The 25,545-nt window shown below is 38.3% G+C and overlaps 2 protein-coding genes across 2 annotated transcripts; both read right to left on the bottom strand.

Moving 5' to 3' along the window:
- Positions 1–1,314: 1,314 nt before the first annotated feature.
- Positions 1,315–7,703, bottom strand: gnb3a (guanine nucleotide binding protein (G protein), beta polypeptide 3a). Its single transcript, XM_053495180.1, has 9 exons — positions 7,637–7,703; positions 6,817–6,943; positions 6,317–6,462; positions 5,842–5,905; positions 4,024–4,186; positions 3,057–3,123; positions 2,714–2,915; positions 2,375–2,591; positions 1,315–1,511 (listed from the first exon to the last, which is right to left on the bottom strand). The coding sequence occupies exons 2-9, from the start codon at positions 6,871–6,873 to the stop codon at positions 1,405–1,407; spliced, it is 1,023 nt and encodes a 340-aa protein (XP_053351155.1). The 5' UTR covers positions 6,874–6,943; positions 7,637–7,703; the 3' UTR covers positions 1,315–1,404.
- Positions 7,704–13,342: 5,639 nt separating this feature from the next.
- p3h3 (prolyl 3-hydroxylase 3) lies at positions 13,343–24,847 on the bottom strand. The gene is made up of 16 exons (XM_053493767.1): positions 24,453–24,847; positions 22,568–22,752; positions 22,254–22,412; positions 21,783–21,969; positions 21,504–21,635; positions 19,483–19,625; positions 18,171–18,260; positions 18,033–18,085; positions 17,729–17,808; positions 17,498–17,625; positions 16,160–16,255; positions 15,907–16,057; positions 15,691–15,808; positions 15,531–15,606; positions 14,934–15,074; positions 13,343–13,527 (listed from the first exon to the last, which is right to left on the bottom strand). Exons 1-16 carry the CDS (start codon positions 24,748–24,750, stop codon positions 13,360–13,362), a joined length of 2,205 nt encoding a protein of 734 aa, XP_053349742.1. The 5' UTR covers positions 24,751–24,847; the 3' UTR covers positions 13,343–13,359.
- Between the last annotated feature and the right edge of the window lie 698 nt (positions 24,848–25,545).

Below are 25,545 nucleotides of genomic sequence, written 5' to 3'. Positions count from 1 at the left end.
AATTGTTTTAAGAATTAAACTTTAAAGACTGTCAAGATTTTGCTTAGATCACAGTGTATGACCCACACCATACTGAAATGTATTCACTGTCAGAACTCCGAGTAGTTAAAGTTAAGTTAAAGTGTTGAATTATTAGGTTATTCCTGTTAGGAGTATAAAGGTATGACTCTTGTGTTGAGGATGGGGGCACCCATGACGAAGAAGCATTGGCAAGTGGCACTAAAAACTAAGGCCGACTTTCAACTCTAGTCTTGTTAGTCCTGTACTAGTAGAGTGCAATCGTTTTATATTTTACACAACTTGTCAAGCAAAAATTAAGATGTTTAAGTCACATAAGTCAGTTGACATCTTGAAAGTTTGTCTTCGGTGGAAACAGATTTTGCTTTGCTTCAGTGCACAGGGTATTTAGGAATATTTGTAATGTAAACAACATATTTAAAAAATTCAGCTTGTTCTGATAAGCTTCCAAAGGTTGTGAATATGATATGATTTCAATTATTACTACAGCAGCATCTCACAAGTTGTTATAAGCTAATTAGTATTATTATATATTAGTGGGTTTAGTCCAGTAGAATGAAAGCTGGAAAAAAATGTGTTTATAGGTTTTGTGCTTTATGTTTTTTAAAGTGCTGTTGTTTTTTTCTCTCAAATTAGGAGCATTAATTGATCTTAATAAAAATCCATAAAAAAAGGATTAGACATCGAATTGTGGTGCTTAGCTTTCTTTTATTAATGGAATATAGTGAAAAAGCCAAGGATAGTAAAATAACGCTACAAAGTATTTGCGTGTAATAGACAATATATAAGAAGAATAAAGATACTTCATGAAAATGACATGCTAAAGCAATGAAATGTAGCCAATATTATATATTTCAAATAAATACAGATTATATATGAAATCAAATATTAAACAATGTTTTCAGACTTATAGATCATTATGAATCTAAAAAGCAAAAGATTTATGGTTTGCTTTTAAAAATATCGACGCCAAATATATTTTGGCAGCTTCTGCAATAGTTTGCGTTATTTACACTTTAACTGTCATTCTTCTGGGATGGTACGTTTCCATTTATTCTTTAAGTACTATGCACTAGTAACAGGATTTAAGATCAACCGAGACTACTCTACCTACTTTGCTCTACTTAAGTTGTTATCTTTCAAGGTTACCTGAAAAGTGTCTCCTGCAGTTATTTACGGAACTCTGGTCCCTGAAAATTTGGAACAATCCTATATATCACTTGTTTCCTTTATTGCATAGTTTCTTCAAGAAAATAAATGTGCCTAAATATATGCCATAATGGTCTCAAGTGCAAACACCTATCTCCCACTTTCTGCCCATGTACATTTAGATGGTTCCCTGAATCATGTTTCTCCTCTTTTCGTGTGGCTTGTTCAGAAGGTGTTTCAGTTCCAGACCTTCAGGAAGCTATCCCAGGATCCTGTGCAGCAAGCCATTCCGTCAGTGGCCATACCGAGGCAGCTCACTCGGTTATCGTGACCTGACAGTGTTCCTGTGGAAAGAAAACAGCATTTTACAACACAGCTTAACCTTCATTTAATTTACATTGCGCATTTGACAGATGACCTCGTCCGTTACATTTTATCTCATTTTTTCACATCCGAGCAATTGGAGGTTAAGGTCCTTGCTCAAGGGCTCAACAAGGGTAACTTGGTGGTCCTGGGGTCCCGGAACCTTCAACCACTGAGCCACTCCTGACCCCATAATATTCTGCCTACTTACAGTATATGCAAGTGTTCCAGGTCCTGGTTTCCTTTTTCCATCTTCTATTTCTATTTTCTATTTTCTTTGAAAGCATGTTTTGGATTATTTTGGTTCTCGTGAATGCTTATTCATGGAAAATTTGGGCAAGAGGTAGGAATTCATCCTGGATGGAATGCAAGTCTGTCTCAGGGTACACACACACACATTAATACCTGGGGGCAATTTAGCATAACCAATGTAGTAACTGGTATGTTTTGGTGGAATGGAGGAAACCGGAGAACCTAAGGGAAGCTGACCCCTGTATTTTTTTTTGTTTGTTTTGATAACACCATTATCAATATAAATTCTAAATATGTTTGTCAGCCCTCAGGGGCCCCATGCTGTCCTGGGGCCCCGAACAGTTCCCTGACTTGCCTGCTGACAAGCAACACTTCTGCATAGAACTGAATCGCAGCCAGCCTGTCGATTTGATTTAAGTACATTTTTGGGCTTTTTTTTTTTTACACTTAAATATTAAGAAAATAAGATTTTTTCTTAATTGTTTTAAATCTGTGACCTAGTGTCTACATAGACCCTTAGTAAATCATGTTAACCTTTCTCCTTGTTGCTCCGTCCTCCTCACTGCCCTCTCTCTAATTTCCCCTCACTCACCCACTCTCTCAGCCTTCAGCGTGTCCCAGATGTTGCAGGTGAAGTCATCATAGCCAGCCAGGAGGAGGCGTCCAGAAAGTGAGGGTGCGAGGGAGGTGACACCGCTCATCAGGTTGGAGTCCTTGTAAGTGGCCAGCTCCTGATCGCCGCGCAGGTCATACAGCCTGCAGGTCGAGTCGTCCGAGCCAGTGATCACTGCATTACCACTGGGGAGGAACTGCGGAGGAAGGCAGAGTGTACGTTTCACAATGTGCTTGAAATTGAAGGTGATTAAAGATGTGTGTGTGTTTATATGAATGTGTCTTTAAAAGGAAGGTAGAGAGAGAGAGAGAGATTTACCCCAATTGCATTTACGTCACTCTCATGGCCATAGAATGTCTGTTTGCACTGTCCCTCTCGTATGTCCCACAGTTTGGCTGAGTAGTCGCATGATCCTGAAATAAAAAAGTTTAAGTCTGGAGACAAAGCCATTGACATGCAGTCACCAATGTGCCCAGCAAAAGTCGTCTTCTGTTCCCCAGTCTCGATGTCCCAGAGACAGCTGATGAAAAATGAAAGATGTTTATTTTTTCCCTCAGTATCCGACTTCACATTTTGTCAAAACTACAACCAATGTAAGGAAATCATTATGTTATCTGATTGATTTCTTTTATTTGTAGACCAGAAAAAACACAGTGCTCACCAGGTATTGTCTCCAGAGCCGGTAATGATCTCCTTGTCATTCAGGAAGCGACAGGTAGCCAAATAGCCTAAGTTACGAAAAAAGGAGACGGGGGACTTAGTGAACATTTAGATATCACACACACACACACACACACACACACACACACACACACACACACACACACACACACAGGCTGAAGTGATTCTAGAGTCTGTTGGGGTCCTAGGCAGGAATTTGCAAGGGGCCGCTTCAACTAGCATTCATCACCATTATCAATATAAATTGTAAATACGTTTGTCAGCCCTCAGGGGCCCCATGCTGTCCTGGGGCCCCAAGCAGTTCCCTGCCTCGCCTGGGCACCTCTGCATAGAACTAAATCGCAGTTAGCCTTTTTTTTTTTTACATTTACAAAAAAATTTCCCTCGGCATAAATAAAGTTCCTCTTATCTTATCTTATCTTATCTTATCTTATCTTATCTTATCTTATCTTAAAGTTTAAGAAAATACTTAAAGAAGCAGTTTCTATTTTTTGGAGAAACAGTAGTACATATTTTTAAGGAAAATTAGTTTATTTTAGAGCATTTAACGTGTAAATCAATTTTGAGTAATAATTATGATTATAATGATATAATTTGAATAATAAAATATTTCTTTTCACACTTCTAATCACACCCCCAGGCTTCTTCCGTATCTTCTTATTTGAAATCAAATCTATATCATATTCTCTACATTAGAAACAACTCACTGTAAATTGTCTCTCTCTGTATATATATTTCACACTTCAGGAAAAGAAAAATAGTTTGATGCGTATTATAATTTAATTATGATATTATTATCATATATATTAATATATAACATAAAACAATAAAATATTTATACGAGTTTTTCTCTTCCAAAAGTGTGTATTCATTGTTTTGCCTGACTCTGTATATATGTGTGTATGTATGCATAAATCCATGTTCAGGTGTTTGGCAGGTGTTTGCACCGTCATGTCCAAGCAGCTCACGGATGACCTTAATTTGGCCATCTTTTGGCGTCAGGTTGTAGACAGAGCACATGTTGTCCAAACCCCCACATGCCACCAGGTTTCCTGAAGGTGAATATGCACACGTCATCACCCAGGAAGACTTCAATGAGATGGCATTCACCTGGAACATGGACATGGAGCAAAGTCAAAAGAATTCCAATGACATTTTTATTGATGCAGCTTCTAACAGTATACTTGTAAATGTGTTTCCTTAAACATGTTTCTATTCATTTATTTAAATTATTTACTGTTTCCTGCCATTTTGAATGTCTATCTCTTTTTTTTCATGGGTTTTTATACCGTAACACTAAAAATATTTTTTTATTAAAAAGTTGACAGTAATGAAGGTATATGTTAAAATTTTCAATAAACATTTTATAGCAGATTTTTTTTATCCATAAAACTATGCAAATTATACAAATTGAAAAGGTTTCTTCATCTAAAAGAATACAATTATGTGAAATTTTATTCGGATGATAAACTGGTATGTGAACATACAAAAAAAAAGAGAAATTCAAGTCTACAACGACTTTTGTGATGTGCAAATTAACATGTTCGTCATCACGATTTAAAAGAAATTTGCAATACAAAACTATTTAATTGAAATTTATTTTTTAAACAAGATTTTGTTCTGATGTGGAGAAAATAGGATGCGGTATCTGGCATTACACAGTACAGTACTCTGCATTCACCTCATCCACCTTAGTTCACTCTACAGAGTGACAACAACGCTTGGCCTTGAGCCACTTCTAGCGGTTTGTCTTCTGGATCACCGCCATTTTATTTATTTAAGGTTATTGCTAGCTTGTGGCAGTAAAATCTGTAATGTTGCATGCTCTGATGTTCCCAGGAAGAGGGGAAAAGAAGAAAAAATATGAATTTCTATAGAATCTTCAAGCTTCAGTGTGGCAAGCATTTCACTGCATATTGTACTGTGTATGACTGTGTATGTGACTAATAAAACTTGAATTTGAATTTGAATCCCTGCTGAATCTGACACAGACCACAGATCCAGCTTAAAATAATAAGATTGACTTGTTCAATATATCTATCCTGAGGTACTGAGCTTGATATTGGTCTATCTGCTACAGTATGTGCTTCTACTGGGTTTCTCTTGACATTCGGTGCAACAGAGAGATGTACATGTACGTCTGACGTTTTATGGTAAGTAAATGCAAATTCTAAGGTTGGGAATGTAAAATGAGCGCCATTCCACATCCACCCTCTTTTTGATTTTTTTGTTGTTGTTAGACTTCAATTCACCACTAATCAGATTTATATATTTATTTAGATCAGTACTGAAATTAAGACTATGAGTAATATAACTTCTATGCTGCCACAATTTCAATTCCAAATCCCGGCAGCTAGACACAACTGGATCGTCGCTGTGGCAGAATGGCAACATCTGGTCACGTGATTCATTCCTCATACCACTTACGCATCCTGTATAGGGTCGCAAGAAACCTGGAGCCCCTCCCAGGAGGGCGGGATTCATCCTGGACACATCCATACACACTCTCACACACACATTCACACGCTACAGGCAATTTGTTCATGCCAGTTAGCCTAATCTGCGTGTCTTTGTACTGTATGAAGAAACCGGAATACCTGGAGGAAACCCACCAAGCACTAAGAGAACAAGCAAACTCTGTGTACACAGACCAGTGGCAAGAATCGAACCCGTGACCCTGGAGATGCGAGGCCACAGTGATAACCACTATGGCCACCACACACTCTCTATGGATGTAATTAAATCATTTGTTAGATGTTGAGTACCTTGTTGGAGGTCTGGGTGTCCCATATGATCATTTTGCCATCCTGAGATGCGCTCACACATAGTCTGACAGAAAACCATAGAGACACATGGTAAACTAGTGTTGGAAAAAATGTCAGGGAGGCTACACAGAGTATATATAATAACAATGTACAATATGTATTGAGTTAAAACGAATGTATCAAACATAAAAAACGTTAATTGTGCACCATGCCTGCTGATGGATACATCAAAAAACATCAGTACATCAGAGAATTAAGCCAGTTACTCAATCACCTCTTTAATTATAATGCTTACTGAACGTCTGATCATATGCAGTAACACACCAGATTACATGCAGGTGTGTTTGTGTTTTAGTGGAGTGGAGAGGTTGGTGTGCCACTGGCTGGCTCGTGATTTGCATGCTTGTGGTAAGCTGTCTGTAGTTACGTGCTGCATGGACTGTGTGTGTGTGTGTGTGTGTGTGTGTGTGTATACTTTGATTCTGTGCCCCACTGCAAGGCGTAGACCTTGCCCGTATGTCCTCTCAGTGTCTTCCTGGTTTTGAGCTGAACCTTTGACAGCGACGCTGTTCCTGAGACGCTATCCTTCAGTGTGGCATCCTGCACTGATTTACGTGCCGCCTGTGGAGGTCAAGCGTCAGAGAAAATGATCTTATGAAAAATGACGTATTTAAGAAAGAAAAAAATAACATATTTAAGAAAGACTTAAAAAGCACAGCTTTTGAACTAATTTTCAGTTTTAAATATGTACATGCAATAATTTTAGGTCACATTTAAAGGTGCAACAGTGGCACCTGGGCAGTGCTAAGATTTGAACTCACATCAAACAAATTGTACTATTGTTGTCTGTATGAGTTTTTATTTGAAACCATTAACCAGTTTAAAGTAAGATCACTTGCAATGTATGTATGTGTGTGTGTGTGTGTGTGTGTGTGTGTGGTGTTAGATGGTATAATTCAGACTGGAGATACTAACAGCGATCTGCTCCTTAAGGTCCTCCACCTCCTTCCGAAGTTGCGCCAAATCCGCCATGGCAACAGATGTCAGGCACAGACCCCAACCGAGATGAACAGGAAGTGAGATCAGATGAGCGCAGTGATGTCTAGGAAATGTGAAAGAGCAAAAGTCAATAAATCGAATGCATTTAAACAAAAACAACTCTTTAATTTTAATGTTTCATTATATAATGTCACTCTATAGGCCTCACCTGTATAGGAAGGTCACATTTTATTGAAACCAAAACCTCCCTCCCAAAGCCTTAGATGGCCATTTGCAATTCAAACTCTTCTCAACTGGTTTGCAAATGGTCACAAATAAGGATGCACGCAAACATCCACTGATTCGACCATACGTCCTCAAAACATTCACAACAAAATCCTATACACACTGATTGCAGTCCTAAGTAACTTTGTGTTTGAATTTTTTTTTTCAGTACATGGTCTTCTAACACACATCATGTCATATTCATCGTGTCATATTAATTTACGTCTTCCAAGCAGTCATAAACACTTTCCTCAGTGGATTTCACTGTATATACTGTACACATAACCACGTACACAATGTAAAAGTTACTCACTTGTTTTAAAGTGAGTTCTACACATACATTTGGAACTCTATTTACCCCAAAGTTATGTTGTTTACTTATTTAAGCCTTTGAAGTCCTCTTTGAAATGCTCCTTCAAATATGAAAGAATTTCTATTACATTCCTGCAGCATCTTAGAATAGAATCAAACATCCAGAGGTAGGATAGACAACACAAATAGGACAAAATCCATTATTATAGCAAAATCTTACCTTATAAAGCGAGGTGACTTTTTCTTCTATTGCTGTTTAAATGTGTTAGTGTCTCTAGCGAGCTCTTATGACCAAATGAGTTTGCCTAAAATTTGTTTGAGGAGGGGGAGAGAGAAAAGGTGCAGGCAGGCTTGGAGGGAGGGAACTGCCCCGTCATGGACATTAGTCAAATGGTGTCGGTTTATATCTTTTTCCGAAGTGAATCTGAGCACTAACAATACTCGATGATTTTTTATGTTCTTTGGTGTTTATCAAACTGGGTATAATAATATACAGAAGGCGTTTTTTTGTGTGTAAAGTGTTGTGTTGTCTGGTGTAGGGGGACCCCACATTGGGATAGGACCACATTGGAATCACAGGTGAAGTAAGAGGGTTGGAAAAAGCTAGAGAGAAAGGATGGATGGAGGCAGGATGGGTTTTAAATCCAGGCTTGTGAGATTTTAAGAAAAGCATTTTGCCTCAAATCTGCTCTCGTCTGATTACAGACTGCTCTTCACATCTGGATAAGAGTTGAGAGGGTGGGGAGAGAGAGAGGAAGTGTGTGTAAGGGTTTCGTGAATGTGGCCTAGACATTATTTGAATCCTGGACACTGTCCACTGTGAATGACCTTTCATTACTACGTAGGTCTGGAATACAACATGCACCTAATCATGTATTTGATTCGTGTCAAACTTTATTTTTAAAGTCAAAGTCAATATATATATATATATATATATTGTCGTATAATTTGGTCAAATGTCAATAACTATAAAAATATCTGCAATCGTATATTGTTTTGAATGTGACAAAAGCTCATATTTTGATGCACCCACAACACAGTATAAAAAAGCGCAATCACTTACCTTCTCCTCCTCCTCCTCCTCCTCCTCTTCCTTCTTCTTTACTTTTAAACACAGTAAATATGGATACTGTATATTTGCTTTTTGTAACGCTGTTTGACAGCGAGCCTCTCAGCTTTAAACCCGTCCTGATCTCTCCTGCCTCTCTGCCACTTCTCTGATGATGTTTACAGAGGAATGAAATGAGCTCAGATTTGAAAGGATAACATAGTGAGTGAGAAAGGAGGGATATTTGCCTGGGAGGAAAATAGAAAGTGGGGAAAGAGGCTGTCGGGTTGAACCACCTTGAAACCTGAGCTCATGAGAATAGACGCTATTGGAGAAATTAACAGGGAAAATTTTATTTTTATTTATTTATTATTATTATTATTATTATTATTATTATTATTATTATTATTTTTATTTGTAAGAATGAAATTCAGACTTTGAAGGACATTTTTCTATGAAGTGTTAAGACAAATCCCACAGCACTGTATTAGAAATGTTAGATTCCCATTTTAATTCAAAATAAGTACTTTATCTCAAACTACATGGATATAAGCAAAACTTAATTACTAACATTTACCGTTTTTTTTTAAAGTTTAAAATCTTACATATTTTTTTAAAAATATATATTTTTTATTTGATAAACTATATGCTTTTGATGTCCCAGAGTATTTGTGCTACATACATTAGTAACACAGTTTTTGCCAATGAACTGAGAACTATATTTGCAGAGTTCAAATCATTGCATGGCGGTTTATTATTCACCGCTCCCCATGTGACTCACTTATAAGCAAATCAAATGACTCAAGCGTGGCTTTTTTGCATCTTCAAGATGGCAGCTTGTACAGACACTGTGTCCGCTCTCAACCTGTCTTCGCTCGACTTGACTTGTTCTCTGAAGAGCTTTCATGATACCTTTGTTCTATACCTGTAAAAAAAAAGAACTGCTATGGTATTTTAGTGACGGTATGAGGGTAGAACTCTGTCCATGCTTTGTGCTCAGCGCAGACCAGAAAATTTGTCATTTGTTAAACAAAGTTTGAGAAGTTACCACTTGAGGGACAGGAGGTCCTGCTTGCATCATATCGTTATATTGTACTTAACAACGGATAAAGAAAGGAAATAAAGAAAGCAAAATATTACAAATTTGACAAATAATAGAAAGAAAAACAACAGATTGAAATCCCAGGTTAGATTTTTTTCTAATATGTAATATTTTGCTTATGCATATTGTCATTCTAATTCCATAGTTCAATTCATTCACTTAAAGAAAAGTTCATTTAGAGGTATCAGCCTTCAAAATCCCCAGTTAACAGCACCTGAAATGAGTATTGTTATGAAATCTTTACAGAGCATAAGTAGCAGACACATCTGATTATCAACTGTTCAAATTATATTATTAGATATTTTGTTTATTTTGTATAGACAGAAATAAAAATCAAGGAAGGCTGTTGAATTAGAAGGCTAATTCAAATGTTTAACTTGTTGTGTGTGTGTGTATATATATATATACTGTATACAAATAACAAAAATTGACAATGTCAGTAGCGGGTGTTTCCACCATTTGCTGCAATGACAGCTTGACAGCGACGTCTCATGCTCCTAACTAGCCTCATGATGTTGTTCTGAGGAAATGCGTTCCACTCTTCCACAAGTGCTACACGCAGTTCTGCCAGATCACGTGGGGGTGGGGTGCGATCATCCAGTCTTTGCTTCAACTGGTCCCAGACGTGCTCTATGGGGTTCAGGTCAGGGGACATTGATGGCCATACCATATGAGGCACTCCAACTTCCTGAAGTCGAGCTGTGACAATTCTGCCACGATGTGGTGGAGCATCAGTATCCATGAACAGAAAGTTGGGGGTGTGCTGACGGAATTAGGGGATGATGATGGGTTCTATGATGTCTCTGAGGTAAGAACGTGCAGTGACTGAGCCATGTACAATAACCCAATCTGTTTTGCGCTGACTGGTGATGCCTGTCCAGACTGTTGCACCTCCTCCACCAAAGCAAACCCTGGGGACCATGTTGACCTCAGCGTATCGCTCACCTCGCCTTCTCCAGCAACGCTAGCGACAATCTTTTCTGTGCACAGGATGGTAGACCACTGCTGCATTGTCCAGGTCCCATGGTCTTGTGCCCACTGCAAACATTCACGGCAGTGGAGACACCTGCAACGGTCGTCTGGCATTCAAGCCAAAGCGGTGGAGTTGGTTGCGAATGGTTTGTCTGGATACCCTGGTGCCCCTCGCATCTGGTAAACGGGCCTGCAGCTGTGTGGCAGTTACATAAAGATGTCTGAGTGAATAGGTTCTTAGGTACTAGTCATCATTGTGGTCTGTCACTCGTGGGGCTCCTGGGTCTGTCATGAATTCTGCCAGTAGTTCTGTGTCTTGATGCAAGTCTTCTGATGACATTTTGAGACACACCAAGTTCTTGAGCAACATCTGACTGACTGCCACCGACCCGAAGGCACGCCATGGCCAGGTGGCGCTGCTCGTCCGTTAAGTGACGTTGTGTGTTCATGGATGTTTAAATGATGAACTTGGAATGACTTACTGACAATACCAGCTTTTTATACCCACAGAATGTTGAAATTGATGCCACATTGAAAAAGGTTGTCTTTTGGGATTGGCCCCGATATAAGGGCCAAAATTTCTCCACAGCGACGTGAAAGACAGTTTGCAAACACTTGATTGCAGTTGTAATTGCCCCGGTTATTATGTTAAGGGACAATTACTTTTTTCACAGGCAGATTTGAACATCTTTTTAAAATTACATTATCATTTAAAAACTGCATTTTTTTATTCAATTTTAATGCAATTTGTATTTTCTGGTTATCTTTGTGTAATATTAAAATTTGTTTGATGATTTGTGTGACAAATATGCAAAAATTCTTTTTCCTGGCACTAGACCACCCACATCACCATCACAACTGCCAGATTACTTGAAAGACATTGATTATTGATGATGTTGCAGCATGACAATGTCTCTGCATACAAAACCAATGTTTTGCAGCTGAAGTGGAAGAAGTCGAGCACCCTGCACAGAACCCTGACCTCCAGTACATCCCACTGGACACCTTTGGGATGTACTGGAATACAGTCCACAGCACAGACCTCCTCATTTATTATCATTGCACGATCACCAATGTGTGTTTGAAAGGGCAAATCCCAACATTCACATGCTGAATTCTAGTGGAAAGCCTTTGTACATATCCACAAACTTTTGTGCAAATAGTGTATATGTATCACAGTAACTCCTTTACAACTACAGCCTCTGTTATGTGACCTTTTAGCTTTCTCACGATAAAATTCAAAATGTAGGTGTTAAATCATGCATGTTGAAGCATAGTAGGAAGTCTGGGATTTTTAAAACATGACTCATTGACACATGTCATGACACATTCTAAAAACTGACTACATTTTATCTTAACCATATGCTGTACTGAAAACCTGGAATAATTTTACTGTTGTTTTTTAAATCTCTGATATTCGGTGGCAGGGAAACTGTACATGTATCCAAATGTCGTTTCCAAATGAAGTCTCTGTTCATTATCTCGTTGAGGTAAGTAAAACTTGCACTGATGACAAACCTTGGGGTTTTCTGTAAAATCCAAGTAGTAAAAAGATCCTTCTGAAAATGGCCACATTAACAAAATGATGTGTACAAAGATAAATACAAAGGCAAATCAGGAATGGGCCTGAAGATATGGTAGAACTGCTGACTCTCTGATTGACTCTCATTAAGCCGGGCCGTAGACAATGGGGCATGTTCTTATGAGCATCTACTGTAACTGGCCCTTTGCTCTCTGATTAGAATGCACTCACTTATATTTGCCAAAAATTAAACCAAAAATTGGACCTCTTCTCTGGGGTAATTCACAATAATCCCTCACATTAATTTAGCATATAAATTACTCTCTACATTGTCTGATACATACAGCATTTATAAACATTCTGATAAAGAAAATTAGATAATTAACTCATTGTATTGCTTACTGGACGTACTATCAGATAAGAAGAATGTACTGGGTTAACCCTAAATATATTTTACAGCAATGGGCTTAGACGTTAGTACACATTCAGTGTGTTTTATTAATGGAAAGGATTGATTTAGGAGGGCACGGTAATTTAGTGTTTAGCACTGTCGCCATGCACCTCCAGAGTCCGGGTTCGATTTCCATCTGGAGTTTGCATGTTCTTCCTGTGCTTGGTGGGTTTCCTCCCACAGTCCAAAGACATGCAGATTAGGCTAATTGGCGTTCCCAAATTGCCTGTGTGTGCGCTTTGCGATGTATTGGCACCCTGTCCAGGGTGTACCCCGCGTCATGCCATAAGTCTCCTGGCACATGCTCCAGGCCCCCCGTGACTCTGAATACAGAATAAATCGGTATAGATCATGTGTGAGGGAAAAGATTAATTTAATAATTTATTGGTGGGAATATTCTAAATGGGAGCTTTCTAGGCTCTAAAAAACACATGCATGGAGGATTATCTGAAATGTCGCTCTCCGTCCTCCCCTTCACCTCTTTTCATCCTCCATGTTTTGCCACATTTTTTTGATCACTCTTGATGTGCAGACCATGACTCTTACCTTTATTCTTCTTGCTGGTTTATTTAAATGCTGTCTAGTTCACATAATAGCAACACATAAACATATGTGTACACATAACACATATCTTTCTGTAATAACAAGCGCAATCTAGTTAATCCAATTTTTTTTATTTATCCAGTAATAAAAAAAAAAAAATCATCAAATAATGAATTATGTGACACCACTGCTTGGACTACATATATATACAGAAAATAACTCACTCACACACATACAGCATCTGAGACGCTTCTAGAGTGAATATCAAATGTTCAGTAAGAGATGTGCCTGAGGTTCATTCACTTTCAAAGTTCATCCTTTCCAGTTGAGACTCTCTCCCTCTCTTTGCTTCTGCCCTTAGGCGTCTGGCTCCGCCCACTCCGAGCAGGGGCGTGGTTGCTGTCATGCTCCTCCTTTTCCTCCTGTGCTTTTTGTACGCTGATTCCCAACATGGCTTCAGCTTCCTCTCGTTCCTTAAAACATATAAATGATTAAATGGACATAAATTCCAGCACTTTGCTATTTTTTATTATTTTGCCTTTCATACCATGTGTAGTATAGTTATACCCGCCATACATTTAAATCAAGTAGATTGTGGACCAAACATGTAGTTGATGTGCAACAGGGCTAAAATGCCTATCTCCATAGATGTGATAAGTACATTCAGGTCATCAGCTGACACAGATCATAACACTGCCTCCAGATATTACTATCGCTTCATGCTTTTCTCTTCTTACCCTAAAGAATCCATCGATCTGGAATAGGGACGATCTGAACTCAAACAGACCACCTGATCTTTTTTGCATTGCTTAATCTTAATTATTTAATCTTTATGCTCTCTAGATAATAAATTAAAACCTTTTGCGAATGTGAAAATGTTCTTACTTTCATTATCAATTATACATTTTACTTTTTTACAGTTTATTTTTTATTATATTAATTCTGTTGAATTATTTGAATTAAGTGATCACATCATTTTCAGAAGTTGGACATTTCTGTATTGTAAATTCATTTTTGATTGATTTTAGGAAATATTAAAATATTTTGAGATACTGGATTTTTGATTGTCATAAGCTGAAAGCTAGAGTAGAGTAATCATCGGAATTAAAACAGCTATTTTCATTTGTTTTACTTTTTAAATTTTATTTAATTACAAAAAACACATCCTTTTACACAATATTAAAATTTTCAGAGATCTACAGTATATAGTGAAATGGTGATTGGTGAAGGGACGCAGTAAAATCCCCAGTGTTGTTCTAACACTTCCAGCGTTTATTTGAATCTAGTTGATCCTATGTAAACACTGTAGTGCGCTAATTCAACATTCTGGCTCTTAATTCAACACTGGGAATTTTGCTTTGAAAAGGACAAGACTTATGAAGAAACTAAAGTCTCAAACCTGAGTTTAAGGTGATAATGCATACACATTTTTGGACCAGTATGAGCTTGAAAATCCCACTGTGTTAGTTGATTTGAATGTTACACCGCACTACCTACTGCAGTGTGCAGAGACAAAAAATAGCAATACACTTGCGTAACTAGCTCGCACGGACAAAAATATAACCCAGAAGGGCTTAAAAAATACACAGCATTGTCACTGTTCAATTTTATGAAGAGTAGTCAGGGCAAGAGTCGGTGCTTCTCAAAGTTTGTTTGGCAAGTTTAGGATGGTTTCATTTGGAATTATTTCTAATCCGGAAACATGCTGTCAACGGGATTGACTGCAATATTAAATTCTTGGGAAGGAAAAAGATTTATCCTGATTGTGCTAGGAAAGAATTTAAAGACATAAGCAATCATGTAGCCTGTAACAGCGGCTGATCAGGTCTTTTATATGCTTACTAATGATTAATCTATTGCATCTTAAATATTCTCTCACCATGTCCCTGTGACGCTTTTCCGTGGTGAACCATAGTGCAAGTGCACACCTGCGGCCTGCGGTGACCGCCGTGACGCCATGAGGGTTGACAGGTCCTGAAGTAAAACCAACAAGGCGGCCACAGCTGGGCTTCACCCGGGCCTTGAGAGACAATAGAAAGGGTGTGAAGATTACAACCAACAGAGTAAGCTGCATGTTTTTCTAACTCTTCAGTTCTAGATGTCAAATTGACCCAGAGGCATTGGTTCCTTTTTCGTTTCACATTTCTTTACATTAGATTTGTTTTAATTTCATACACAATGTATAATATTTACCTATGTTATTGGGCATGTAAACAATTTGTGTCTTAATTAATAGGTTAGAGGTATGTGCTGCAGATGTGTGGCGACTCACCTGATGGGAATTGTGTATTTACAGGTGTGTATAAGTAAGAAATGAAGTTATGGTAAGAAGGCGAAAATAATCTTTAATAATTAAACGATTAGAGCAGCAGTTTTTAAATGGAACATTATAATTAGTTTAGAACATAGGTGTTAAAGCTTGCTGTTTGTGTTACTTGCGTTACTCCCTCTGCAGCCCATATGCAGAAGATCTTACTTTGATTGTTTTGGCATCTCTATCTGTAAAGAAGAGCTCTCCTCCTTCAAAATCATCGTTCAGGTAGAGAATAGCGCTGCAATAACATTTTGCACATATATGTTACATATATGCCGTTTTGTACAAAATAAATGCGTGGGTCCAGTATTAACGGATGTACCTGAGGTCTCTGTGTGTGTATGCAGGTGCTTCCCTCCAGCACTGCCTTGTCTCCGGCTCCAATAGACAGTTATCCACGTGAACAGGGTGAGACAGATCCAGTCTTCCTTCCTGATGCCCTAAACACGGATGGACGTCAATCCTTCCTCAGAAATGTGTCTAGGTACAGTATATCAGTGAGGTCTGTAACCTCACCTGCAATGGAGTGTTTGTGTACCTGGAATGGCGGAGCGGCAAACAAGGTGTGTGTAGGAGAAATAGAGAGCGGAGTGGCTCCTGAAATAGGAGTGAATTAGGGTCCTGGCTCTCTCGCCTACTTCATGTAACAGCTTGGCGTGTGATTCGTTTAACATTCCATCCTGCGCCAACTGAAAGACAGAGGTTTGCCTTAAGAACTCTTAAAATGGATACAGGTGATGTTAGGTTGGAATTGTGCAATTATTATTATTACTATCTTTTTTTTTTTTTACCTTAAAGGCCTTTAAAACAGTCAGGCCTTCGAATTTCTCATGAGGTGTGTGTGGAGAACGCCGTCCCTTGTAACCATCACCAACTGATGCAGCAATCTGCAACAGGATGTGAGGAAATAGACCCTGCTGATCCGTATTTCTATTTCTAGATACATTTAGTTAGTATAGACGTGAAGTTCATTTCATATGGTGTATTTTAAAAGCAAGTTTAAAAGCATATAAATCACTGCAAAAGCACATTTGGTGCTGTGTTCAAGGAAGGGCCAGAACGCAGTCCGATTGTATGTAAAGGGTTTTAAAAGATTACTAGCCGTTGTAAAGCCCTTAACTATATCCTGTAATAATGTGATGTATAACTTTCTACAAACTATGAGAAAAAAATTGCTTCCTTGCCTCATGGATTTAAAAAAAAATAATGCATGCCTAAACTACTGAAGCTAAATACTCCGTGACATGCTGCAGTTCATTTAACTTAATTTAAAGTAGGAAACTGATTTGGCATCCAGATTAGGATATTCCCAAGACACTCATTGTGTCAGTAAGCACTGTGTTAGTAAGCAAATACACTGCCTGGCCAAAAAGAAGGTGCACACATTCCATTTAACCACCCTTAGTTTTGATTGCGTAACACAATGTGGTGGCCAATTCAAGTGTGAAAATGATTCCTCATACTCAAAATAACTCTTTCACAAGGGAATATGAAGAAAGAAAAACTCCACATTATTGTCACATAATGTTGCTGAGCCTAGCACTGGCCATCTACAGCAACCCCTGATCATAGCACTGCCTCCAGAGGCTTGTAGAGTGGCCACTATCGCTTCATGTTCTTCTCTTCTTACCCTGATGCACTCATCACTCTTGAATGGGTTAATCTGAACTCATCAGACCACATGACCTTTTTGCATTGCTCCAAAATCCAATCTTTATTCTCCCCAGAAAACTGAAACCATTTTTCTGATTAGTATCACTAGCAAGTGGTTTTCTTATGGACACACAGTTGCTTAGTCCCAATCCCGTGGGTTCTCATCACATTGTGTGCAAGTTTTGATAACGTGTTTAAAGGGTTTTTAACCCAGTTCCAGTCATTTCAAATCTCCCTAGTTGCTTTCTTTGCTTGATACAGGCAAATTATTTGTCTCTTCCGAAACAGCAAGGTTTTTATTTGGCCAGGCAGTGCATAAAGAAACGAGTAAGGTAAGAGTAGTGGTCCTTGAGGAACTCCCCAGACAAAAGTTGCGGAGAAAGAAAATAAGTTAACCGACACTAATTGTAGAAATATTGTTACTGATGCAGCTAACAGTCTTGTGCATGACTGGGTACATAGCTTCATCAGCTTACATTTGCCAGCTGCATTATAGTGTCACATTCAGGTTGAGACATAACGCCGTCCAATACAACACGATTTGTTCCGTTCAGGACTGCATCATCCATCGTAATGGTCACACCAACCAGAGGAACTGGACCACCTGAGAGAGAGAGAGAGAGAGAGAGAGAGAGAGAGAGAGATGGTTGAGATTTATATAGACAGCAGTGTGTGCTGTTTAATTAATTTAAATTTTATCTACTCACCAGCATAGAATCCACTGTCATCCACCTCTAATGCCTTCTCTCCTTCTTTTAGCCTCTCATTAAGTTGCTCTCTCTCTGATCTGAAAATGAGAAATTGGTATCAGATGCTTGCTGTAATCTTACCATAGCCTGCTGAACCCTTAATGTCCTCATGTGAGGTTATAAAGTTTTCTCCTGACTACATTGACTATAAATCCTTGCACAAATCTTCTGTTAAGTATAATTATTTTGCCAAACTTTTTTTCTGGTTGAGGATATCAATTAAGTTGCGTTAATAAAAAAAATGTCAGTCCATCTCGCTCACCTCCAGCTCTCCCTCAGGGCTTCAGGAACTATGTCCTCCGGTGTCCACAGATCCTGCCAGAGACCGAGCAGAAAGCCTTGGTTTATTACTTTGGGTGAAAAAAAGTAAAAACAAATGGAAAACTGAGATGTGTTTTACCGGGTCGAAGAATTTGAAATCAAGATTTTCCACTCCAAAGTAAAGCAATTTCTTTTCTGCTAGAGCTCTGTTGATGTAGTTGGAAATTTCCTGTAAAGAGAAGGTTGCTATGTTATACCAGCTCTCCTAGTTTTCCAGAGAACATCTTTTTTTAAACATATTTCAAAATATCTCTGCATTTCCATAATTCAAAATTTATAGAACTTTTCGTTTAGCTTTTAAAATAGAGGTTTTCATAATTTGTAGTAAATGTCACACATTTAGGCTTATAGTTTATTTATTAGTGACTAGTGTTATTACTAGTGTCTAATGAGAAAAGAGCTTGTAAAAATATTTATAAGGGTGAAGCTAAAAATAAGCTGATAAACCTTATTGTATTCAGTGATATTATTATTTAAGATGGAATCCAACATACATGTCTGACTGTCTTTCTGTATGGCAGAACTCTGCCTAACGTATAAATGCAAAGAAATGAAGTTTTGTAAGGTTGAGTATCTTACGCCTTGTTACATTAAGTTGTACTTCTTTCGTCGTCAGCCAAATACACACTCTGTTAGATCTATTACACACTCTATTAGATGGAATAGATACACACTCTATTAGATGGAATAGATATTAAGTGTGGTCTTACAATGACCTCAAATGTTAACATTCTGGTAGATGCTGTTATTTCAGCACTATAAATATTAACTAACTAACTAACTAACTAACTAAAAAAAAAATTATTTAACTAAAAAAAAAAAATCAGTTTAGCTTTTCTAATTAATATCTATTGGTGCCGATGTAAGTTTATGTTGAGCAAGTAGTTTGATAGTAACTTATTTTAAAGTAGATTATTAAATCTAGTACATAACTAACTCCTCATAACTTCGCCTCTGTCCAACATTTTGATTTCATTTATGGTGCATGTTTAATTATCCAAGTACTGCCAAAATTTTATTAAATTCCATCCGTTTTACGTGATGGTGTGACATAATCTGGCTAGACAGACAGAGGAGAAAAAAATTTCTGAGACTGGTTTTGGGTCCTCTAATGTATGAAACGTAAAGATGTACAGACAAAATAACACTCTTATTTATATAGATTGCAGATTTTTAGTGAAGGTTTGAGCTTGTCGTAAGCATATAGGAATGATTAAAATGCTAATAAAAAGTAAAATTATTCTTCTTATGACAATGATGACAATTACTGATATCATAATCATGTGCATGTAAATTGTATTTATATAAATCTATTATGTTTTTCTATTGTTTTACATCTCAGTCCCTTTAATATTCACATTGACATCATTACATGGTAAAGATAATCCTACCTGTAAAGAGCCAATAGTCTGGGCTTCAGTGTCGCCCTCCAGAGACTCTGAGTAGAGCTGCAGGTTACTGAGTGATTCGGTGTCTTGTGGATAGAAAAGTAGCAAAGAACGCAGTGTCTGCACCGCTCCCTTCATGTCCCCCGCTACCATTACAACAGAGAAAAGCAATTGAGTGCACGGTAACACAGCCAGCTAAATGATTCATTAGTGTTATCAGAAAGGTCAGTGGTTTAATTGAGCTACAGTATGTAAGGAATAAAACATGGCATGCTGTTAATAGAAGAAAAAAAACGTCAGTGGGGTGGCCTGGAGTTGAATATTTTCCAAAAACAGCATGTCTAGAAGTGTGGTGTTTTATTCATCACTATAATTTTTCTATATAGAATATAGGATAAAGACAGTATAGCAGCAGAAAACTATTTAAACTAATTTAAGGCAAATGAAAATCTGTGTGCAAAAGACAGAATATATTCAGATGTGCAAATATAACAATGTGCAAAAAATAAAACCATTATAAAAAATTGTATACTCCTGTTTCACTGTATAAATAATTATCTATGATGTGGAATATCTGCCACACAAGTAAGTTGTTACTACAGAAATGAAGGCTAAGTCAACATAGTACATTAATACACACCTTGCAGCTGAATAATTGACAGAGTTGTGTTGTTATAGAAATCTTTTGAATAAAATAGTGGAGCTTTGCCAAGACAATGCTGTGGCATAAACAGATGGCTGTCTCGATGCGTCAGTGATGCATTACACAATCTACTGCATACTTTTCACAACATCTACTTTTTCCACTACCTCAGTCAGTCTACACTTTCTGTACCAGTGTTTCTTGAAGAGTAGTGGCTGCAGGTAGGCCGAGAGACGTCATTCATAAATAAATAAATAAATTAATAAATAAATAAACCAATTATGTTTAAAATTTAAATACAAATATTTCTGATTAAGTATTTACATTTAAAAAGTAACCAGAACTAATAAAAACAAAGCTATGGGATTCAAACAATGTGATATTCTTAATCTTAGTTTTGCATGTTAATCAGAGTTGTGAATAGAGGTTTGGGTGAGCCACAGAAGATGTTTATTGCTTTAAAGAAAATCATTATATATATCTTATATACAATACTGTGCAAAAGTTTGCTATGTTTAGAATATTTTTTTTATATATGTTTATCATGTCTGCATTATTATGTACAAAACCAATCCCATTTCCAAACATCCTTAAAAAGTATATAAATAACATTGCAAAAGAATATTTGCAGGCCTGTAAAGGACAATCCACTTTTCAGATGGAAACAAAAAGCCTAATGTAGGCTCCTAAGTTTTGCATAAAAAAATTGAAAGGAGCAAGTGTGACAAAGTTACCAGCACGCTCAGTAAAACCTACTTACAATACTGTGCAAAAGTCTTGGGAACAAACAAAAAATTGCCAAAAATAATTCTACATTTCTACATAAAAGAAACTTCTATAAAGGTTATTAAAGTGAAATGAAATAAAAACAGTCAATATTTGGTAAGAAAATTCCTTGCTTGAAAAAAATAGTGTTATAGAAGATATAGATTTGTGCAGTTAAAACAAGTAAAACAGATAGGAGGTTTTACTGAGTGTGCTGGAGAATATGCTGGAGAGTGAACATTTTATTTATTTATTTATTTTTTATCCAAAAACTGATCTGTCATGTAAACGATGCTTTTTTTCACGGTCAAATATTCTTCTTTAATGTTATTTATTTATTTATTTTAGGGCATATTTGAAAAGAATGAATGGTGGTTTTGTATATACTGTAATAATGCAGACATGATAAACATACAGTATATAAAGACATTCTAACTAAGAATAACACTGTAACACTCTTCCTAGAATTTTGTAGAAGACTTTTTTGTACAGTACAACTTAGCCCTTGTTCTTTTTTACATTTTTAACAGTTTAATAGTAAAACCTAACTGGCAATAAATCTAAACCTGACTCCGATAACAATTTTTTTAAATGAAATACTGGGTTGCACTCTGACCTTTATACTGGGCAATATGGAGATGCTCTAGCTGCAATGGAAGAAAATCTTCCTGAGGAGAGATCCGTCCAGGCCTGGTGGACACCAAAGAGACACACGTTTGTTTGCATGCCAGTAGAGAAAGAGACAGGGCTGTGGGTCATAGAAAAAACATGCCAACCTTATTAATTCTCCTTGATCATCATATACTAAACTCATACAAAATTTCCATAATCATTAGAAAATGAAATGGATGCTTTTGTGTAAACAAGTATATTTATTTATTCAGTTTCCACTCACTTGCAGCTTTTTCATACACTCCCTCTGTGTTGTCTGTCTCCTCTGGGAGGAGCTGTGATGCCATCACGCACTGAGCTCTACACTCGTCTGTCTGCTTCAGTGTCTCGTTCACACACTCCTTCCATCTCTCAACGGCTCGGGCCCAGTCAGAGGAGCTTTCAGCTGTGACAGCAGCATCATAGAGCTCCTGTGTTTCCCATGTGATTTGGAGGAACAGGTGCATGAAGCATGAGAGAGAGAGAGAGCTCAATGTTTGCAAGAACTTTTGTATCACCTTTGCAAAAAATGCTGCATAGGCAGTTTTTAACATGCGATGAATTTCGATAGCTATAGAGAATTATGCCTATGTCCTACTGATGCTAAGTTATCTGTAATACTAATATTCCTCCTACTGTACGCATTTTGTCACATAGCACCCAAAGTGTGCATATTTTCATCTCGGCTGCCCTCTTGTTCTCTCGCTTGCCTTACCCAGTGTTTCTCCAGTTCTCTCTCTCTGTCCTGAAAGTCATCATCTGTAACACCATCCATACGTCTGTACTTCTCAATGTTGTTCCTCATCTCCAGGTGGCTCGGGTTGGCTATGAAGAATGTGTGAGCGGCAGCAGCAGCCTTCCTCGGCTTACCCATCTGCAGAACGAGAGTTTAAAGCTGCCTTGACTTTTAAAAACCAAAATACTAGTCAAAACGTATAATTAATGCTATTGTCTAGTAGACATGAGCAGAAAACTGTTGCTCAGTAGAGAGCTTGTTTATTCATTGCAGGCACGCTCACGCTACTCTACCTCGTAATATGTAATCTGCAGGAAGTTGTAAGTGTTCCGAGTCCCATATTCATACTCGATGTCCGACGATACAGGAAGCTGACCAGCAGGACTGACGCCTCGTCCCAAGCAGAACCGTAAACACTCCGCTCGCTGTTGGATCCAGTCCAATACCAACAGGTCCCACATGCTGCCTTTTTCTTTGTCTGCCCACAAACATAAGCAAATACTTCCACTCAGCCAGTCATTTTATTAGGAACACCTAGCGGTCATTCATTCAAATAATGACTCATGCGTCAGCAGGACAGGGGACACATTCATGCAGATACAGATCAACTGCTTCACTCAACATAAATATCAAATATCAGAATGGGGATTTAGGAAACAAAAAAAAAATGTTCATACATGATTTTATACATTGACTTGCTGATGGAAACCGCATGAATGAACAGTGGTACAACTGACCTTGTTAATGTGGGTATGTACAGTGTAACAATAATGAAGGTGCAATAACAATACAGTGGACCGGATTTTTAGAGGCCAGGTAAGGATGAGACTGTTCACTACACAGATAAAGTATATTTGTGGGTTTGTGGTACTGATGTTAAATATAATTAGAATGCGGGAGGAGGTGGTTTCCCTCTCTTAGCCCTAAATTTTTGCCTTTTTAGACCAAGATACATGTTACTGCTGATACACAGAGAGTTAAAAAAGCTTGTGGATTTGAGTGCCTTTGTTTCAGAACAACACCAATGGCCAGGAATGCCTGAAATGCATGAGGCAGAGTGGTTATGGAACAATCATTGATCTGATCCCCGCTGTCGAGAGACCTACTGTTGAGCATGACTGGCCAGCAAGCAGTTAGATACAGCATCTATTGTATCTTGCAAAAGAATCATGCCGATTACTGAAAATTCTTTGCTTACACACAGAATTTGCTATCACATACCCTGATGTAAAATAATGCAAGGATATAACTTCATCAATTACAGTGCTAACTAGGCTGAATCTTGAAACCGTATCTATAAGCAATTACAGTACTTGCTGTTAGTCTCTCGGCTGCGCTCTGCTAGGGGTCACCTCAGCGGACCAACAGATCTGCACACAACTTAGCAAAGCTTGTACGTCAGATGCCCTTCCTGATGCAACCCTTCCATTTTATCCGTGCTTGGGACCGGCATTGCATCACTGGCTGGGGTTTGGTCACAGGGTTGGAAAGGAACCTGGGCCTTCTACATGGCAGGGAAGAAACCTACCAATGAACCACCAATGCCCTGTTAGTGATTACTCAAGGTACCACAATTTTACGGGTTTTACATTTTTTTCATATTTATCTTTAGTAACTGCTTTATCCTGAGTTGTGGTGTATCTGCAGCCTATCCTTGTATCACCGGGTGCAAACGGACGAATACCTGCAGCGGGGCATCATGCACAGACACATGCACACCTGGGCCGATTTTGGAAAGCCAAAATTCGGAATGTTTTTAGACAGAGAGACGAATTACACAGAGCGAAGCATGTGAAAGAAAACTGTAAAGATATCTGTATCTGTAAAGATAGTTGAGGATCGAGGCGGTGGTACTTGGAGCTGTGAGGTACCAATGCGACTTTCTGCATCACAGTGACGCACAGTTAATTTGACAGTTGTTAAACTCATATTCATCAAAAATAATAAAAACAAATGATGTAATTGTGGCAATGCAGTGGCACATGCAAAAGAAACTTTGTAAATGCCTATTGTTGGAGCTTTGTGATCAGATCCTAATCTCTGCACACTCCCCCATTTAACACATTCGATATAAAAACAATTGTGACGTAGCCATGAGTATGCAAATCCTGTAAGCGCATGCAGTTATTTAGCCTGATTGGGATGCTTTGTTGTTGTGGCAGCTATGCTGAAGGCTACCTAGTCTGGCCACTAGCTTGTCCCCCGCAGTTGCGCACTCGTCGTGGCATTTTCGCCTGATCTTGCGCAGCGCTTCCCGGGTCGATATGGACAGCTCGATGTACTCGGCTGCCCTCTCCCAGTCCTCCGAGAAATACGCCCGCACTCCGCGGTAATAGAGCTCGTCGTAAGGCGGCAGCAGGCCGGAGAGAGACGTCGAGCCTCCCGCACCGCCCGCAGCCAGAGACACGCAGCATAACGCGCACACGGAGGCCAGGCTCAGCGCCACGTGTACAGGCGCGTGAAGGCGCGGCGCCATAGTGCACAACGCGCAGGGGGAAGCAGGAATGGGATGTTGGGAGGAAAAGTGGAGAAAAGAAGAAAAAAAGGGAGGAGTGAAGAGAGATGAGATGGGTGGGGATGCAGCAGAGAAAAGTGTGTGTGTGAAAACAGGCTTCGAAACACTACAGACTGTAATGCCACCCTGATGTTATGAACTGTTAAAGCATACAGATAAAGGTATATCAACAGTGCAGGGAAATAAACAACAGCTGTAACCAATACGAGTTCGGGTTTCCTGTTTTTCCTCTTTCTACTCTTAGAAGCTCTCTGTGTCATGGTGTGACATGTCTTGTTGTGACGCGCCCAGCCTTTCTGTCTGGTACTTAATAACAGTAACACAACTCAAGTCAAGGCCCTGTCCTTTTAAGGTCACATTTTAGGTGTTTTTCAGAATATATGCGCATACAGTTTTATAATGATGACTAATACTTTTTGTATTTATATCAGACATTCAAAGCAGAACATATACAGCACCATTTTCCAGGTAAAATGCATAACATAACAGCATTGTTTGATTTGTATATCAAATACCAAATAAAATAAAATAAAAACCTTTAATAGAAATGATTGAACATTACAATCATACATTAAAGTTCAAGAGCATTTTTTTTTTTGCCATTTATGCATGCATTTGATTAATTTTTACTTTGTGCAGAAACTCTAAGTTCATATGACACTTGTGCTAGACTCCATACTCTAGACTTTGGTAACAATTGATATATTTTTTTTCTGTCATCTGGATGGAATGCTGAACGGAACGCTGATCTTTATA

Source organism: Clarias gariepinus, chromosome 4 (assembly GCF_024256425.1).
Source record: "Clarias gariepinus isolate MV-2021 ecotype Netherlands chromosome 4, CGAR_prim_01v2, whole genome shotgun sequence".
NCBI classification, from domain to species: Eukaryota; Metazoa; Chordata; class Actinopteri; order Siluriformes; family Clariidae; genus Clarias; species Clarias gariepinus.
This window is presented reverse-complemented; position numbering and strand designations above follow the sequence as displayed.